The following is an 18657-nucleotide window of genomic DNA, read 5'->3' on the forward strand; positions in this document are numbered from 1 at the left end:
CTTACTGTATGCCAAACACTGTGCTAAGCGCTGGGGTGGGGGGTACAATGAAAGGCCAAAAAAAACAACACTATCTGGGCTCTCAAGGAGCTCACACTCTAGTAGGGGAGACAACTCTTAAAGAGCTCTGTACATACACACGCACGTGCGCACACACACACAATATAGACAGAGTAGGTGGAAGGCAATATGCGAGGGGAAGGCACTAGCAGCTGAGGGAGCTGGGGAAGGCCTCCTGCAGAAGGTGTCCCCTTGGCCTGAGCCTTGAAGGAAGCCAGACACTCAAAGAATCACACACTCATCAGATGCCTGCTGTGTTCATGGCACCATACGTATTGGGTGGTAAGTGATACCACCTTCTCATGTCCCACCCCTTCCTTCCTCTTGCCCTCACCAAGACCTGCCTGTGGTTGGACTTTCACTCATTTCCCAGCCTCTCCAACCCCCAGCCACCAGCCACCTCCCACCCCAGGCCTTCCTCAAGGTGGAGGAATTGGAGTACTCCTTGTTCCTCAAGGCCACTTCCCCACACACACACACACACACACTCCAAAAAGACTTTTCCTCCCCTGAGCTTCTCCCAATCCACATTTCCCACCAAGTCAACTCTCTGGCAAACTTCATGAGAAAAGAATATTAAAGGATGAGGGTAACAAGTGCATCTGGCAAAGGGATATTACCGATTGAAGTGCAGATAACGTACGTGTCATTTCTGACTAGGATTGCATTACCATATGACCAGATTCTTCCTTCACGTGCTCTGGCCTGGTCACATATACTCTGCTTGGCTAAAGCATTCACAGTTATTTCTGTCAATAGGTAAAAAATATGTGGCAAAAATATACACACAAAAATAAATAATCATTATAGTCCTCAGATGACTAATACCATTCAAGTGAATTTGGGGGACTTTCTGTTGTTTTACAACAAGCCTCAGAATTACTTTTGTCTTTCTAGCAACTACAAAAGCACAGTCTTATTTCTTCTAATTTAATGGGGCATAAAATATACCTAAGGTGACATTGTTCTCTTTGGACTTTCTATAATGAAATTGGTTTAAGAGGGAGAGGGCTGGGGCCGGGGAGGGTTAGGAGAAAGAAGAAATGTTGGTAGAACGAAATGGCAGAAAGGAGATAAAAGGAAAGATGCCATCACCAGAACTTCAGGATGACTCCTTGGATGCCAGCTCCCTGACAGATCATGAAAAGCCAGTCACAGGGAACTTTGCTGAAGGGTGTAAAGCTGGATTGAAACATTTAGTCAGTCACAGATCTAATACATATACCAATTCAAAACCAAGAAATACTAGAGGTGCTGAGAAGATGAAACACCAGGAAAAGCAGTCACTAAGGTCTTCTTTTCCTTCTTGGGTTAGCTTAGCTGAGACAACAGTTTGCAGCACAATGAACAAACGTACTCTGCTCCACGGGTTCAAAACAAGGGAACGCTGTGTAAGCTGGCGGATGATCAACTTTCAGGCAAACATCAGGGAAACCTCAACCTTCTCCTAAAGCAGGATGTTGGCGGGCTCACTCGCCATAGGTGTAGAACTGATGGTCCTCAACCTCAAAGGGAGGCATCTCTAGCATCTCTGGCATGCTGAAAGTGACAAGAACAAAAGAAGGCATTAAGTTCCACTCAGTGCTTGTTCATCTGAGAATGGGAAGAGAAGAAGGAGGGGGCCAAACTAAGACCAACTAGGTATATTTACCAAAAGATTGAGTATGATATGGATTTTTCCCTTCGGCCACACATACTTGCTAACAGGTGGATTAATTAATACACTGCAAAATTCAACCTGAAAACTCTTCTACTTATCAGGATCTGTGGTAGGAAGGAATGGTTATAATTAGTACTGAAAGACAAAAGAGAAAACAGGTTGAGAAGGCAGGGTTAAAAGAAGAAGAAAAAAGCCCCTACATTGACCCACAGATTTAAGTAGAGGCAAAAACCTGAATGAAAGCATGTGTTTAGACAAGAAAAGAAAAATAAGGTCCTCTTTTCTATTTTACCTCATGAATGCTGGCTGATCTCCTCCCCATACTGGTTCTCTGCCATACTGGACATACTGAACATACTGAATGTTCTGGATATCTGGGATGCTGTTCGGAAAGCTGTTTTGGTAGCCGTTCTGGAAACTGTTGTGGTAGTTCTGGAAGCTGCTTTGGTAGCTGCTCAGGTAGCTGTTTGGGAAGTTGCTCTGGACAGCATTCTGGAAGCTGCTCTGGACAGCATTAGGGTAGCTGTTCTGAGTGCTGTTCTGGGCCCTATTCTGGACAATGTTATGGGACCTCCGCCAAGCCTTGCTGTAGGCATGGGTGGCTCCAGAACCGAGGCCGTACAGGTAACCAGAATACTTGGCATCATCAATGTAGTCTTCAAAGAACATTTCTCGCATTTTGAAGAAGGTCATCCCCGTGAGGAGGGAGTCAGACCCCGCTTGGTGCTGGGCGCCAATTCTCTCCAGCTCCAGTTGAGTGGCCACTTCCTGCAGTCCACCCCTGAGGTTTCTGCAGCTCTTCATGAGGTACTTGATGTCGTAGATGACGGGGAAGAAGAGTTTCAGGATCTCGAAGAAGTCGCGGGCTTCTTCTGGCAGGGGCGAGTTGGTGAGGATCTTGATGAAGTAGCCAAAGTCGTAGCCACTGTGAAAGGACAGCCACTTGACCCCCTCGCACAGGACCACACCGGAGGTCATGAGGAGCTCTGCGAAGTACTGTGCCTCGATGCCCTCCTCCTCGTGCTTCTTGAACTGGATGCCGGACATGGTGAGGAGCTTGATGGAGTCCTGGGCGTACATGTCCTCCTTCAAATTGAACTTAAAATTAAACTGCCACGTGGAGGTTCCCGGAGGGCATTCTCCTTGCTCATTCATAAACGTCAGCCCCAGCTGGATGATCTTCAGCCAGTCCACATTGCACCTCAGGAGCTGGTACTGGTAGTCGGCATAGCTTCGGAATTCCCCCACGGGTCTGGCCACCACGCCTGGAAACTCCGTGTCCATAGCCACGTAATTGTACTGCTGGATAACGGGGCGCATTTTCTTCATCTCCTCGTCCAGGTTGCAAGCCCAAACTTCCCGGATCCGCGGGCTTTGCTCGGCATGGGCTGCTGGCATGATGGGCACAGGCGGGAGGGCGTGCTGCCGGGGCGATGGGGGCGGCAGCGTGGGGGCGTGTGGCCGCAGCGTGGGGGCGTGCGGCGGCAAGGTGGGGGCGTGCGGCGCCTGTAACAGGCAGCAGCTTCTCCCCCAGCGGACCAGGGATTGTCCTCCCAAAGTCCCTTTCTCTTCCCCCTTTACTTTTGTACCTGCACCACCAGGGCCACTAGTGCTGCCACCGCTAGCGCTGCTGCCACTGCTTGTGCTGCTGCTGCTGCTGCCTCCACTTACTCCAGGTCCGGCTGCTTCTCCTCCGCCTCTGCCGGCTCCTCTGCCTCCGCCACCTCCTCCTCCACTGCCACCCAGCAGCCACCTCCTCCTTACCATTGAGAAGGCCTTGTGTGGCTGGGCCCCCACCTTCTCTCTGTCCCTCTCCTGTTCTGACATTCCTTCCACCCACCGGCCTGCTGGGGACCTGAGGAAGGAAGGGGACGCGGGAGCCGCGTGGCGCTGCCCCTCCCCTCTCCCAAGACCAAACCCCGGGAGGGCGCTACGCGGTGACGTCAGCCTGCCTCTGTATCGAGATGATGCTGGTGGTGATGGTTATTATTATATTATATTACGGGAGACATGCGTGAGTGTTTCTAGGAGACCCCAGACAACGTCAGCTCCTCCCCGGGGGGAGGGGGCTGCTCCATTCTTCAGCCCTGCTGTTGCTTGACTGCCTGCACTAGCGCACGCGTCACCGCGTCCCTCTTCCCGCTTTGCCATCCCCAGTCCCTAGCACCCCCAGTCCTGTTTCCCCTCCACCCCTGCCTGGCACCGGGGCCCCATGAATGGCGTGGATGGATCAATGCATAGATGCACTGACGGAGGGAGGGAGGAATGGAAGGATTGAGTGACTGATGTTCCCAACCAGCAATCAGCTAAGCCCAGAATTGCAAAAGGGGAGAAGGAAGAAGGGAAAGAAGCAGAGATACAGTGGGAGGGAAAGAGGGATTGCCTTTGGGAAATGCCAAAACTGTTTTAGGATCCCTTTTTCATTTCCATACATGAGACCTAAGGAAGGACTGCCTTATTACCAGTTAGCCCAGGAATGCCTGGACTTGACCTGAGACAGTGACTGAATGAATGAATGAATGATCAAATGAATGAGTGAGTGAGTGAGTGAAGCACTATGTGCAGCATCCCTGTGCTGAGCACTGGGTGGGGAGAGGGGTTTGCAGGAGTAACTCAGTCTCTGCTCTCAAGGAACTCATATTCTAAGGGGAGACCAGCTAATGTGCCTTATTCCCTGTCAGTTAAAGCGTAACAAATAACTCCCCCTTTCCAGCCTGACAAGGTTTCTTCCCTAAATCCATGGGGACAGTCCCAGTCATGGAACTGAATCTCATTCTGCCCTCTTTGGGGCATTTTGGCTGACATTAGCCTGTCACATCCCAGCTCAGTGATGTCAGGGAGCCTTTCCCTTGCCCTCACCTAAATGCTCTTGCCAGAAACAAAGCCCCACCCCCTAACCTTCTTTGGCTGCTGCTGTGGTAGGGCTGTGCCTTGTGGGGGACTCTGGGGGCTCCAAAGAATTAAAATCTCCTAACACTGAGAGGGCAATGGAGAAAGAAGCCCAAGGAGGGTGTGCACAGGCTGTGAACCTCTAAGCAATAAGAGCTGAGAAACAGAAGCAAGACATCAGATAATCCCCAATGCACAGACTCTGCGGCCCAGGTGGAGAGAAGGGGGACATCCAGGAGCTACCAGATCTCTCTGATAATCTGAATGCTAAGATTAGCAATATATTCACAGAGCCCCACTGTGGCTTTTCAGCTATGCCCCAGTTGATGGGTACAAACTTGGTTTCTAGGGCTCAGCTACACAACAAGCAGCCCCCTCTAAATTCTAGAGTTCTGGGATGGGGCCTTATTTCCCCCTCCTCTGAGCTCTCACCACAGCCCAACTGACCCCTTTGAAAGGCCCTCCAGTCCCTTCTCCTATCCATTCCCCCCCCNATGGATAGGAAAACCCTCTGAGGAGGTTAAACCTTCCAACTAGAGGCTCCATTGTGACAATTATCATCCTTGATAGGGATATCCCATCACTGTGGGTTTCCTCAGGGAGCCACTGGCCTTTCTGCCACCAGGACACCTGCCACAGGGGCTGAGCCGAGGGCTGTGCTGGGAACCTGGCCTCCCCATGGTCGTGACCATCCAAGGCTCCCCATCCACTCTCTAGCCCCAATCCCAGGAGCCAGCCTGCCTGCAGACACTCTGCCCAAGGCCCACTGGTCATGGGGTCCCATACTGGTGCCAAGGCCATGCTGGGCATCATGCCCACGGGACCCAGGGCTGCACCCTGAGGCTTGGGTGAGAGTGTGTAGGTCAAACATTTGTAACCTTTCAGGCATGATACAAATGAAGCTATTATGGAGGAAGGGATGAGGAGGGCTGGAAGAGGGAGAGGACAATGAGGGGGCACAATGCCAAATGTCTGATTTAGGCCAAGTCTCAGGAATATGTCCTAGCAATGGGAGCTGTTCCCAAGTGACATGGGCTGCCATGGAGGTGGTGAGTTCCCCTTTCTGTCAGAGGATGGATGATCCCTTGTCAAGGGTGTTATGTGAGGGGGTTCTTTTTGGGTGTGTATTGGACTAGATAGCCACTGGGCACCCTTCCAACTCTCAGTTCTCTAATTCTTTTTGCTACCCATTACCTTCTGTCTTAGAATCAATTCCAAGAGAGAGAAGTGGCAAGGGCTGGGCATTGGGGTTAAGTGACTTGTGCAGGGTCACTCAGTTAGGAAGTGAGAAGCCTGCAACCTCTCAATTCCAGGCCTGGCATGCTGCCCACTGTGCTGCCTTCCTGCTCTCCCTAATTCTTTTGTTAATACCTAGAGTGCTGGACTTTGGGGTTAGAAAATCTTGGCTTCAGATCCCATCCCTGACACTTCCTAGCTGTGTGAGCAGGTTCAAACCCCTTCACCTTTCTGAACCTCAGTCTCCTCATCTGCAAAGTGGGTGTTGTAGTTGCCTCATCAGGTTGTTGTTTATAAAGGTTGAAGTGCATGGAGCCAGCTCTTTCCAGGGCCTCTGCCACCTATATTCCTACCACAGAGGAAATATTGGTGCCAGGGAGCATTCTTGATGTTGCTCTCACATGCCCCATCCCCAAGTGGCTACCTGAGTCCCCCCAGAACTGCCTTCAGGCTCAATGCTGAGGCTCAGTTCCCATTCATTGCCTTTGGGACCTTGCAAAGGAGTCATACCATGCCTCAAGCCCCCAGCTCAGGCCCTGTTCTCCCTCCCACCATCCTCCATCAGCCTGCAGGGCCAGGCTCTACCTCCTGGACCTGTTTCCCCTCTCAGCTCCTGCCTCATAAACTGAGAATCCCAAGCCCCTAGAAACTCGCCATTCATCTTGCACCTATTTCCTTGTTTGGAAATTTAGCAGTATTGGCTGCAATATTGCTCAGTTCAAGCATCTTCTGGTTTGAAGTTTGGTCTTTATTTGTCCCATTTATTCTCAGCTTTAGTTGTCCATATGTATTGTATTGTCTTCTCCAGGCTTCAGCATAGGAGAAAATTGATAACAGAATAATAATTTGTATTGTTATAAATGTATACTGCATTTTGGCTGGATTTGGTTTTTTCCCCTTACAGACCCTGATGAGAAGAACAGGGAGAGGTTTGTCCAGGGAGTAGATTCGAGAGCTCCCTGTGAAGACAGGGAATCCCCCACTCGGATCTTGGCATCTCCACTCTGGCATCGACAACATTCCTGGAGATGAAATAAGAGGAAAACAAAGTCCCCATGGATGGTTTCTGCCTTCTATCTCTCCAGGTAAGATGACCCAGAATCCGGGCCTCCCTCCCTCCAGGAACTTTTTCTGAACTAGCTTGTCCCACAAGAATATATTTCCTTCATGCCAAGCACCCAGGTATACAACATTGGAGTCATAAGGTAGGGGAGAGAAAGCAAAGTATAGGGCTGAGATTTTTCTAAGAGACAAGGCAGCAGGGAAGGAGAAACAGCAGAACAAGTTGGGAGAGTGATTCCAGGCATGATCAAGGTAAAGCATTGCTTGACATCTTAGAGGTCATCCCGTACAACAACTTCATTTTACAAATGAGGAACCTGAGGCACAAAGAAGTGCCTTTCCCGGGAGCTCATAGCTGCCAAGTATCAAAGGCAGGATTTGGACTCAGAGATTTGGATTTCCTGATTCTACTCAGAAGTCTATCCTTTCTGTAACCTGGTTGCCTCTTCTCTATCACCTCCACATCCAATCCCTTATCAAATCCTGCTACTTCATTATCCTTAACATCTCTACAATCTGGCCCCTCCTTTCTACCCCAGGGTTGTTACCATTTACATCAGGTCATTATCCTTTCTGGCCTCTAATATTGTCTCCCTGTAATCCTAACTGATTTTCCTTCCATGGGGCAGTGGAAAGAGGGCTAGACTTGGAGCCAAAGGACCTGAGTTCAAATTATGTCTGGGCTATTTACTACCTGGTGACATAGAAAAGTTACTGCCTTCTCTGGGGCCCATATTCCTCTTCTGTAAAAGTCAGTGGGTTAAGCTACACCTGACCTTGTCCTTTAAGTCCATCTATAATTTGGCATCTAGAATGTTCTCTTTCCTTATCTCTACCTCTTAGTATTTACCTTCAAGGCCTCCAGCTCAAGAGACTTCTTTAGGAAGTCATCTTAGCAATTTTTACCAAAGAGTGATTTCTTATCACCAAAATCTGGATCCACGCTTTTGTCAAATACAAGATCTTTTATCCTGTTTATTGCATGTCTCCTCTGTTCCACCTTTCTATTTCTCAGCCAGTACTATATAATTTTTTTTTAGTTTTCTAATTTTAAACCTTTACTAATATTTATATTTTAGAAAAGTTAACATGGTTACATGGTTTATGCTCTTACTTTCCCCTTCAACCCCCGACCTCCCCCCTCCACTGGCCAATATGCATTTCCACTGGTTTTAACGTGTGTTAAAATCAAGACCTATTTCCAAATTGTTGGTAGTTGCATTGGTGTGGTACTTTCGATCCCCAATCATGTCCTCATCAACCCAGTTGATTTTCCTCTGTGTTTCCTCTCCTGCTGTTCTTCCTCTGAATGTGGGTAGCGTTCTTTTCCATAAATCCCTCAGAATTGTCTCAGGTCATTGCACTGCTGCTAGTACAGAAGTCCATTACATTCTATTTTACCACAGTATATCAGTCTCTGTATACAGTGTTCTTCTGGCTCTGCTCCTTTCACTCTGCATCAATTCCTGGAGGTCTTTCCAGTTCGCATGGATTTCCTCCAGTTTATTATTCCTATGAGCACAATAGTATTCCATCACCAGCATATACCACAATTTGTTCAGCCATTCCCCAATTGAAGGACATATCCTCATTTTCCAGTTTTTTGCCACCACAAAAAGCGCGGCTATAAATATTTTCGTACAAGTCAGTTTATCTATGATCTCTTTGGGGTACAATCCCAACAATGGTATGGCTGGATCAAAGGGTAGGCATTCTTTTATAGCCCTTTGAGCATAGTTCCAAATTGCCATCCAGAATGGTTGGATCAGTTCACAGCTCCACCATTAATGTCCCAATTTTGCCACATCCCCTCCAACATTCATTACTCTCCCCTTCTTTCATTTTAGCCATTCTGCTAGGTGTGAGGTGATACCTCAGAATTGTTTTGATTTGCATTTCTCTAATTATTAGAGATTTAGAACACTTTCTCATGTGCTTATTGAAACTTTTGATTTCTTTACCTGAAAATTGCCTATTCATGTCTCTTGCCCATTTACCAATTGGGGAATGGCTTGATTTTTTTATACAATTGATTTAAGTAATTAGACCCTTGTCAGAGTTTTTTGTTATAAATATTTTTCCCTGTTTGTTGTTTCCCTTCTGATCTTGGCTACATTGTTTTGGTTTGTACAAAAGCTTTTTAGTTTAATATAATCAAAACCATTTAATTTACATTTTGTAATTTTCTCTAACTCTTGCTTGGTTTTAAAATCTTTCCTTTCCCAGAGATCTGACAAGTATACTATTCTGTGTTCACTTAACTTATTTATAGTTTCCTTCTTTATATTCAAGTCATTCACCCACTCTGAATTTACCTTGGTGTAGGGTGTGAGATGTTGATCTAAACCTAATCTCTCCCATATTGTTTTCCAAATTTCCCAACAGTTTTTGTCAAATAGTGGATTTTTGTCCCAAAAATTGGGCTCTTTGGGTTTATCATATACTGTCTTGCAGACGTCACTTATCCCAAGTCTATTCCATTGATCCTCCTCTCTGTCTCTTAGCCAGTACCATATTGTTTTGATGACTGCTGCTTTAGAGTATAGTTTACTATCTGGTACTGCTAGGCCCCCTTCCTTCACATTTTTTTTCATTATTTCCCTTGATATTCTTGATCTTTTGTTATTCCAAATGAACTTTGTTATAGTTTTTCCTAATTCAGTGAAAAAGTTTTTTGGTAGTTTGATAGGTATGGCACTAAATAGGTAAATTAATTTGGGTAGAATGGTCATTTTTATTATGTTAGCTCCCTCTTTGCTTATCATATCAAATAATTTGTATAGTATTGGGATTAGCTGCTCTTTGAATGTCTGATAGAATTCACTTGTGAATCCATCAGGTCCTGGTGATTTTTTCTTAGGGAGTTCTTTGATGGCTTGTTCAATTTCTTTTTCTGATATGGGATTATTTAGGTATTCTATTTCTTCTGCTGTTAATCTAGGCAATTTATATTTTTGTAAATATTCGTCCATATCTCTTAGATTGCTATATTTATTGCCATATAATTGGGTGAAATAGTTTTTAATGATTGCCTTAATTTCCCCTTCATTAGAGGTGAGGTCTCCCTTTTCATCTTTGATACTGTCAATTTGGTTCTCTTCTTTCCTTTTTTTTTATTAGATTGACCAGTACTTTGTCTATTTTATCTGTTTTTTCAAAATACCAGCTTCTAGTCTTATTTATTAATTCAATAGTTCTTTTACTTTCGATTTTATTAATTTCTCCCTTGATTTGTAGTATTTCTAATTTAGTTTTCATCTGGGGATTTTTAATTTGCTCTCTTTCTAATTTTTTAAGTTGCATGCCCAGTTCATTAATCTCTGCCCTCCCTAGTTTGTTAATATATGCACTCAAGGATATAAACTTTCCCCTGAGTAGTACCTTGGCTGCATCCCACAGAGTTTGGTAGGATGTCTCATCATTGTCATTCTCTTCAATGAAATTGTTGATTGTTTCTTTGATTTCTTCTTTGACTAGCTGGTTTTGGAGAATCATATTATTTAATTTCCAATTAGTTTTTGATTTGCCTGTCCAGGTGCCCTTACTAATTATTATTTTTATTGCATTATGATCAGAGAAAGTTACATTTATTATTTCTGCTCCTTTGCATTTGTTTGCAATGTTTCTTTGCCCTATTACATGGTCAATCTTTGTGAATGTACCATGTGCAGCTGAAAAGAAGGTGTATTCCTTTTTGTCCCCATTTATTTTTCTCCACATATCAATTAAATCTAATTTTTCTAGGACTTCATTCACCTCTCTTACCTCTTTCTTATTTATTTTTTGGTTTGATTTATCTAGATCTGAAAGAGGAATATTTAGATCTCCCACTATTATGGTTTTACTATCTATTTCCTTCTTGACCTCTGCCAGTTTCTCCTTTGTGAATTTGGATGCTGTACCACTTGGCGCATATATATTCAGCAGTGTTATTTCCTCATTGTTTATACTGCCTCTAATCAGGATGTAATGACCTTTCCTGTCTTTTTAAATCATATCTATTTTTACTTTGGCTTTGTCAGAAATCACAATAGCCATTCCTACCTTCTTTTTCTCATTTGATGCCCAAAAGATTTTGCTCAAGCCCTGAACCTTAAACTTGTGTATGTCCACCCGCCTCATATGTGTTTCTTGTAGACAACATATGGTAGGATTTTGGTTTCTAATCCACTCTGCTATTTGCTTCTGTTTTATGAGCGAGTTCATCCCATTCACATTCAGAGTTATAATCATCAGTTGTACATTTGCTGACATTTTCGTATCCTCCCCTATTCCTACCCCTTCTTCTAAAACTATTTCCTTTTAAACCCAGTGGTTTGCTTTAAGCCTGTATCCCTTATCCCCTCCCTTGATTAACTTCCCTTTCTACCCCCCTCCCTTATTATTCCCCTCTTTTTATTTTTAAGGGCCTAATGAATTCCCTCCCCCTTCTTCTCCCGTCCCTTTTTTGACCTCCCCACTCCCTGCTCCCCTTGTTTTATCCCTTCTGACTTTCTCAGTAGGGTTAGATAGAGATTTATATCCCAATGGATATAACTATTCTTCCCTCTCAGGGTTAATTACACTGAGAGCAAGGTGTAAATATTACCTCTTAATGCTCTCTTCCTCTCCTTCTTATAATAGTATTCATCCCTTCTCCTTCCCATGCCCTCTTTGTGTGTAATAGAATATCCTATTTTTCTTATTCCTTCAAGATTCTCTTGGTGTCCTCTACTATTCATCCCCCTCGTTCCTTCCCACCCATTTTATCTTAGACCATTTAGTATTCCAACCTCTCCCTATGAATAATTCTTCTAATTATTATAATAGTGAATGCTATAATGGTGAACAGAGTTCACTACAGAGAATTATACATAACATTTCCCCACATAGGAGTACCAATAATTAGATCTTATTGAAGCCCTTAAAGAGGCAAATTTAAAAAATATGAGTTTTCTTACTTTCCCTTCTGTTTCTTATTTACCTTTTCATGTTTCTCTTAATTTTTGTGTTTGGATATCGAACTTTCCATTTAGTCCTGGTCTTTTCTGTGCAAATGCTTGGAAATTTTCTATCTTGTTGAATACCCAAACTTTCCCCTGGAAGAATATAGTCATTTTTGATGGGTACGTGATCCTTGGTTGTAAACCCAGTTCTCTTGCCTTTCTGAATATGATATTCCAAGACTTGCGGTCTTTTAGTGTGGAGGCTGCCAGATCCTGTGTGATCCTGATTGGTGCTCCTTGATATTTGAATTGTCTCTTTCTGGCTTCTTGTAAAAATTTTTCTTTTAGTTGGAAGCTCTTGAATTTGGCTATTATATTCCTGGGGGTTGTCTTTTCATTATCTAGTGTAGAGGGTGATCTATGGATCCTTTCAATGTCTATATTGCCCTCTTGTTGTAGAAATTGAGGGCAATTTTGCTGAATAATTTCTTTTAGTATGGAGTCCAAATTTCTATTAATTTCTGGTTTTTCAGGAAGACCAATGATTTTCAGATTGTGTCTTCTAGACCGGTTTTCTTGATCTATCAGTTTCTCATTGAGATATTTCATGTTTTCTTCTATTTTATCTGTCTTTTGACTTTGTTTTATTTGTTCTTGCTGTCTTGATAGATCATTGGCTTCTACTTGCCCAATTCTTGTCTTTAGAGACTGGTGTTCTGCTATAAGCTTTTGATTTTCCTTTTCATTTTGGTCTGACCTGTTTTCCAGCTGTTTGATTTTGGTCTCCAATTTGCTTATTAATTCTTTTGATTTGGGGGCATCTTTTTCTAATTGCCCAATTCTAGCCTCTAGAGACTGGTTTTCAGCTACAATCTTTTGGTTTTCCTTTTCAATCTGGTCATTTCTGGTCTTTGATTTACTTGCCTCACTTTCCAATTGTGAAATCCTGCCTTTTAAACTGTTATTTTTCTTGCCAGATCTCTTCCATCTTTCTCATGATCTCAGATCTGAACTCTTCAAGACCTTGTGACCCATTTTCATTGTTTTGGGAAGGTTTGGATTGTTTGTTCTCCTCTACTGTTTCCTCTGTTGTCTGGATTTTTTCTGTGTAAAAGTTGTCAAGTGTTAAAGGTTTTTTCTTCTTCATCTTTCTCTTCTGGTTTTCCTGATGGCTTGCCATTGTAAGCCGAGTTCCCTTCTCAGCTTTATGCTCGCGCCCAGGATCTGTTTGTGGCTCTTTAGAGATTCCTGAGATCTCATGTCTAGTTGTTCTGGGACAAGCCTCCTGGTGGTTTCCTTTCTCGTTCTTCTGCCTGAAGCTCCTTTAACAGTCTCAGGGAGCTGCTTCCGCAGTCAAGCACCTCTCTGCACTGGGTCCCCACTCAAGGTCTGCTCCTGCATTCAGAATCAGCCCCTTTGTTGGCACCCCAGTCCACGCTTTAATCCGTGCCTCAGCCCGCGCCTGTGTCAGCCCCTTCGCCTGCGCCTGGGCTCAGGGTCTGGGCTCAGGGTCTGCGCTCAGAGTCCGCGAGTTCCTCAGCCTCCCAGGGGGGTCCCAAGTCTCGCTGCTCCCAGGAACAAGCCCTGGTGAGCTGCCAATGACCCAATGGGTACCCCTAACCTGCTCCAACTCCCGTGCACTGGCTTTGGCGCTGTAGGTGGTGTGGGGTGTGTTCGTGGGAGTTGTTTCACCCCTTTATAGCATGGAAGTGCCCCGTTTCCACGTACCTCCGATGCTGCCCCCTGTTGTGCGGTCCCTTCTTTCCTCTGGATTTGTTTTTATGTCTTCTTGAGGAGTCCTATATGCATGGGTTAGGAGAAGTCAAGCAGCTGCTTTTTACTGTGCCGCCATCTTCAGTACTATATAATTTTGATATTTGATGCTTTATAATAAAATTTAAAATCTGATACTGCTAGACCTCTTTCCTTTATGAATTTTTATTAATTATATTGCTATTCTTGATCTTTTATTCTTCCAAATGAATCTTTTTGTTATTCTTTTTTCTAAATCAGTAAGATAATTTTGGGTAATTTTATTGGGATTGCATTAAATAAGTAAATTGATTTAGGTAGGATTGTCTTTTTATTTATATTGGCTCTGCCCATCCATGAACAATATTTCTCCAGTTATTTAGATCTGACTTCATTTGTGTAAAAAATGTTTTATAATTATGTTCATGTAGTTCCTGCGTTTGTTTTGGCAGGTACACTCCCAGGTATTTTATTCTATCTGTGGATATTTTAAATAGAGTATCTCCTTTTATTTCTTTTTGCAGGACTCTGTCACTAATATATAAAAATTCTGATGATTAATGTGGATTTGTTTTATATCCTGCGACTTTACTAAAATTATCGATAGTTTCAACTAACTTTTTAGCTAAATCACTAGGATTTTCCCCATGTACCGCCATGTCATTTGCAAACAGATAGCTTTATTATCTCTTTGCCCATTCTGATTTCTTTAATTGCTTTTTTATTACAATTGCTTGCATTTCTAATATTATATTAAATAATATTGGTGGTAATGGGCAAACTTGTTTCACTCCTGATCTTATTGGGAAGGCTTCTAGATTTTCCCCATTACAGATAATAATTGCTGATGGCTTTAGGTAGATATTTCATTTCATTTTGAGAAAAACATACATTAATGCCTATGTTTGCCACTGCTCTAATAGGAAGGAATGTTGTATTTTGTCACTGGATTTTTCTGCATCTATTGACATAATCACATGGTCTTTCTTAATTTTGTTATTGATATTATCAATTATGATGATAGCTTTTCTAATATTAAATCATCCCTGCATTCCTGGTATAAATCGTGTTTGGTCACAATGTTTTATCTTTGTGACATATTATTGTAGGATCCTAGCTAACATTTTGATTAGGATTTTTGCATCCACATTCATTAATAAGATTGATCTATAATTTTTCCCCCTGTTCTTGCTCTTCTGGTTTAGGCAGGCAACAATACTGTATTTCTTTCATAAAAGAAATATAGCAAAACCCCTTCTTTATCTGTTATTTTAGGTAATTTATTTACTCTTAGAATAAGTTGATTCTTAAATGTTTGATAGAATTTTCTTGTAAATCCTGGTCTAAGGAAATCCATTTATGACTTCTTCAATTTCTTTTTCTAAAATAGATTTATTTGAGTAATTCTATTTATTGCTCAGATAATCTAGGCAGCTTATTTTTGTAAGTATTCTTTTTACCTTTCATTGTTAAATTCATTTTCATATAATTGAGCAAAATAACTCCTAATAATTGATTTGATTACATCTTCATTGATGTTATAGTCACTCTTCATCTTTAATGCCAGTGATTTAATTTTCTTCTCTTTTTTATCAGATTAACCAATGGTTTATCAATTTTGTTGATTTTTCATAAAACTAACTCAGATTTTTTTTATTAATTCAATGATTTTCTTACATTCAGTTTTTTATCTCAACTTTAATTTTTAGGATTTCTAAGTTGGTGTTTAGTTGGGAAATTTTAGTTTTTTCTTTTTCTAGTTTTTTATTTCATTTTCAATTCACTATTCATTTCTTTTTCTATTTTATCAATATAAGAGTTTAGAGAGATAAATTGTCCTTTAATGACAGCTTTTTTCTGTATCCCATATATTTTGCTATGCTGTCTCATTATTACATTCTCTTGAAGGAAGCTACTGTTTCAATAATTTGTTTTTTATTCCACTCATTCTTTAAGATGTTTAGTCTCCAATTGGTGTTTACTTTTTGTTTCCATGGTTCCTTGTCGTATACAATTTTATCGCATTATAATCTGAAAATGATGCATTTAATGCCTCTGTTTTACTAAATTTAGCTATACAATTTTTGTACCCTAACTTATGGTTAGTTTTGGTAAAGGTGCCACATACCACTATCCTTTCTTCTTTCAGTGGTGAAAGTTCTGCCTCTCTGTACAGCTGCATGAGGACTACATTTTTTTGTTGGCAAAGTAGAAAAGGTTCGGAGTGTCTCTCAAGTCACACCATATCAGTGTGGCCAAAAAATAAGATACTGAAAATCTAAGGGATTCCAGCTTCCCCTGGTCTGTCTGGGGCAAGAGCAATATGTATATACATACTGGTTTCCCTATGCTAATGTTGGTACTATGGGAAGATGGTTTCAAGGAACCTTGAATCCTTCCTAGCAAAGATCCCCATAGAGGAGCTCCTGTGTGAACCAGAGGTGGGCAGGGAGCAGGAAGAGGGAAGGAGTCCAATTGAGAGTGTCTGGGAAAGGAACATTGCTTGACTGATTGAGAAAAACACCTGGGAGCAACCTCTGGGAAAGATTTGAAATCTGGAGAGAAGAGTGATACCCTGTGAGTGGCAGCCCAGGCTGGTGGTACTGTTGGGGAGGGAGTTGAAGGGATGGGAGGCAAGGAGGAGCTTCAGCTGCCAGGGCTATAGTCCTGTGGAATCTTCCAGTCACAAGCCCTCAGAATTGGAAGGGAAAGCAGATGCCTCTTTCTCACCTATGTCTGAGTGCCATTCCCCTGTACAACATTTAGGACTTGTGGACGTCCAGCCAGTGCTGGAGAACTAAGTCCTTTCCTCTGAGGCAGCCCCTTCCCTTTTGGGGAGCTATCTCGTGGAGGGAGTGTGGTGATTTCTGCCTGATCCCCTTCCTCCTCCCAACCAGAGACAGAACTCAAAGACTCCCAATTCCCCATCTCCCCACCCCACCTCAGAGGACTAGAAGTGTCATCTGTGCTATCAGGGTAGCCTGTCCAGGGGGATCCATCCTAGGACCTAGTCCTGGAGGGGATATCAGAGGGGAGTCTGGAACTCTAGAGCGGTCCAGTGAATTGTCATGGTCACCCAGGTTACTAGAACCTTAGAAAGTCAGAGCCAGGATTCCAGAGCAAGTCCTCTGACTCCAACCCCACTGTTCTGTCTGTGACATGGCAGCTGTCTGTCACTTCAGGGAGGAGAGCAAGAGATAAATAGGCTCAAATATGTCTAGATGTAGAGGATCGAGGGGAAACCTTGTTCAAGAAGTGCACCGGGGATGGGAAAGTGGGGTTTGCTAAAGGGAAGACCCTCCTCTCCATGGAATCATATCTAAGCATCATTTTCTCCAGGACCCAAGGCACAGAGATCAATGAGGCTAGGCAAGGAGGTTACAAGGAAAGTGGTTCAGGTACGTGGGGGTCGGGAGTTAAAGAGCTGGTCCCAGGACATTGACAGCTCAACCCTGCCTTAATGAATGATGTAGTGACCCCTCCCCCAGAGAACCCTGTAGGGCAGAGTAGGAAAGGAGAATTAGAAGTTCATAGACCCTTGGAGATCATCTCAACCAAGGTTTCCCAAACTCAGAGAAAAGAAGGAGCCTGTCAAAGAGATACACAGAATTCATACTATCTTATTGAAATGTCACAGAAAATCTGAATTTATTTCCCATAAATGTTTTCATTTCCCCTTTCGAAGAAGAAAAGTTGATCTATTTCTTTTAGTTAGAATGAGGTTATGCAAGTAGAAATCCCTTTCATTTTAGAATTAATAAGAGACATGAGAAGCCAAGGGGTATGGGCATCAAAAAGGTAAGGAATCTCTGCAGGAAACCATCCATCTGACCATTTCTCAGAGGAGGAAGGACATGGAGTCCAGTCCTGACTGCAAACACTTCCTGTTCATCTAAGCCCAGGCCAGATTCCCAGTTCCTTCTCATTCCCTACAGCCAGACAAAAGCTGATAGACTCCCCCACTGTAGCCTGCTGTTCTCATAGCACACACAATCATATTGCCAGCAGGACACAACCAAGGGAAGCCACACAACTTCTCTTGAGGGATAAAACCAGATGGCAATCCCCAGAAAGGTTCCACGGAGAGATCTACTCTGGACACGGCCCCCCTCTCTCTCACTGTTCTTTCCCTCAGTCACCTGTACCTATATGGAAATCTTCCCCTCCAATCCCTTTGGGGGACTACTCCCAGCATGGCTTTTGTCTGAGACTCCTGCTCAGGCATTTCCTTCTCTTCCTGGACGTCTGCCCCTCTTCTTGGCTAAGGAGCAGTGAGCTTTGGAGCTTTCTTGATGCTTTCCAAGTTTCACATGCGCCTATTTCTGCTCCCTCTAGAAGTTGTTGTTCATTCCTCATTTTCATAAAGGACAAGTAACATCACAAAGTGATGTCTTGACTGCTGCAACATGAATTGGATTTATGAGAGGCAGTCGCCCAAAGATGCCAACCTCACTCTTTCTTCCAGAGTTATCCAAGTCCAGTGGCAAGACAAAAGTCAGGACCATTTCGATGCTACAGGATGCAATGGATGACCTTGGCATCCTTAATGTCTGACCAAGCTCTATGCACTCTATAGTGCCAGCTTCAGCCACCTTCATGGCCATTGGAACACATTGTTCTCATCTACCCGTTCCACTAGGGGAAGTATTCACATGCTTGAGGTAGACACCCCCTTAAGTAACCATGGGTTTCAGACTTGCCAGTTACTCCCAACCTGGTTTAACCTGTCTATCTAGATGGTTTTACTGGGACATGGTCTCTGCTAATGCTACAGTTTCTTGGAGCCACAGGTGAGAATTGGGTGAAAGGTAAACACCAAAGAATGAGATGTCCTGAAAAGGGTTTGACAAGCCCTTACACCAGAAATGCAAGTCCCTTAAAGTGCCCCATACACTTCACCTGGAGTCAGGAATACCCTCTAGCAATATGCCTCTGAAGAAGCAAGGGAGACAGAGAGGTTTCTGTGAAATTTTGTTCATTCTCTTTTATTTTGAGGCAAAAGAAAGGCAAAGAAAAAACCTGTCCTAAGCCATCAGGGGAGCTTCTGAGTTCAGTTCCTGCTGGCTGTCTCTT

At 43.3% G+C, this 18657-nt stretch overlaps 1 protein-coding gene and 1 pseudogene across 2 annotated transcripts; both read right to left on the reverse strand.

The window, feature by feature from the left end:
- Positions 1–1529: 1529 nt before the first annotated feature.
- Positions 1530–3118, reverse strand: LOC123253541 (CCR4-NOT transcription complex subunit 7-like). 2 transcript variants are annotated; one of them, XM_044682716.1, is made up of 3 exons: positions 2298–3118; positions 2013–2162; positions 1530–1599 (listed from the first exon to the last, which is right to left on the reverse strand). In XM_044682716.1, the coding sequence occupies exons 1-3, from the start codon at positions 3116–3118 to the stop codon at positions 1530–1532; spliced, it is 1041 nt and encodes a 346-aa protein (XP_044538651.1). The 2 variants fall into 2 exon arrangements, with proteins under 2 accessions (XP_044538651.1, XP_044538650.1); XM_044682715.1 differs by having other exon boundaries at positions 2013–3118.
- Positions 3119–4613: 1495 nt separating this feature from the next.
- LOC123253797 overlaps positions 4614–18657 on the reverse strand; it is a 73538-nt pseudogene continuing 59494 nt past the window's right edge.

This window comes from Gracilinanus agilis, chromosome X, assembly GCF_016433145.1.
Source record: "Gracilinanus agilis isolate LMUSP501 chromosome X, AgileGrace, whole genome shotgun sequence".
NCBI classification, from domain to species: Eukaryota; Metazoa; Chordata; class Mammalia; order Didelphimorphia; family Didelphidae; genus Gracilinanus; species Gracilinanus agilis.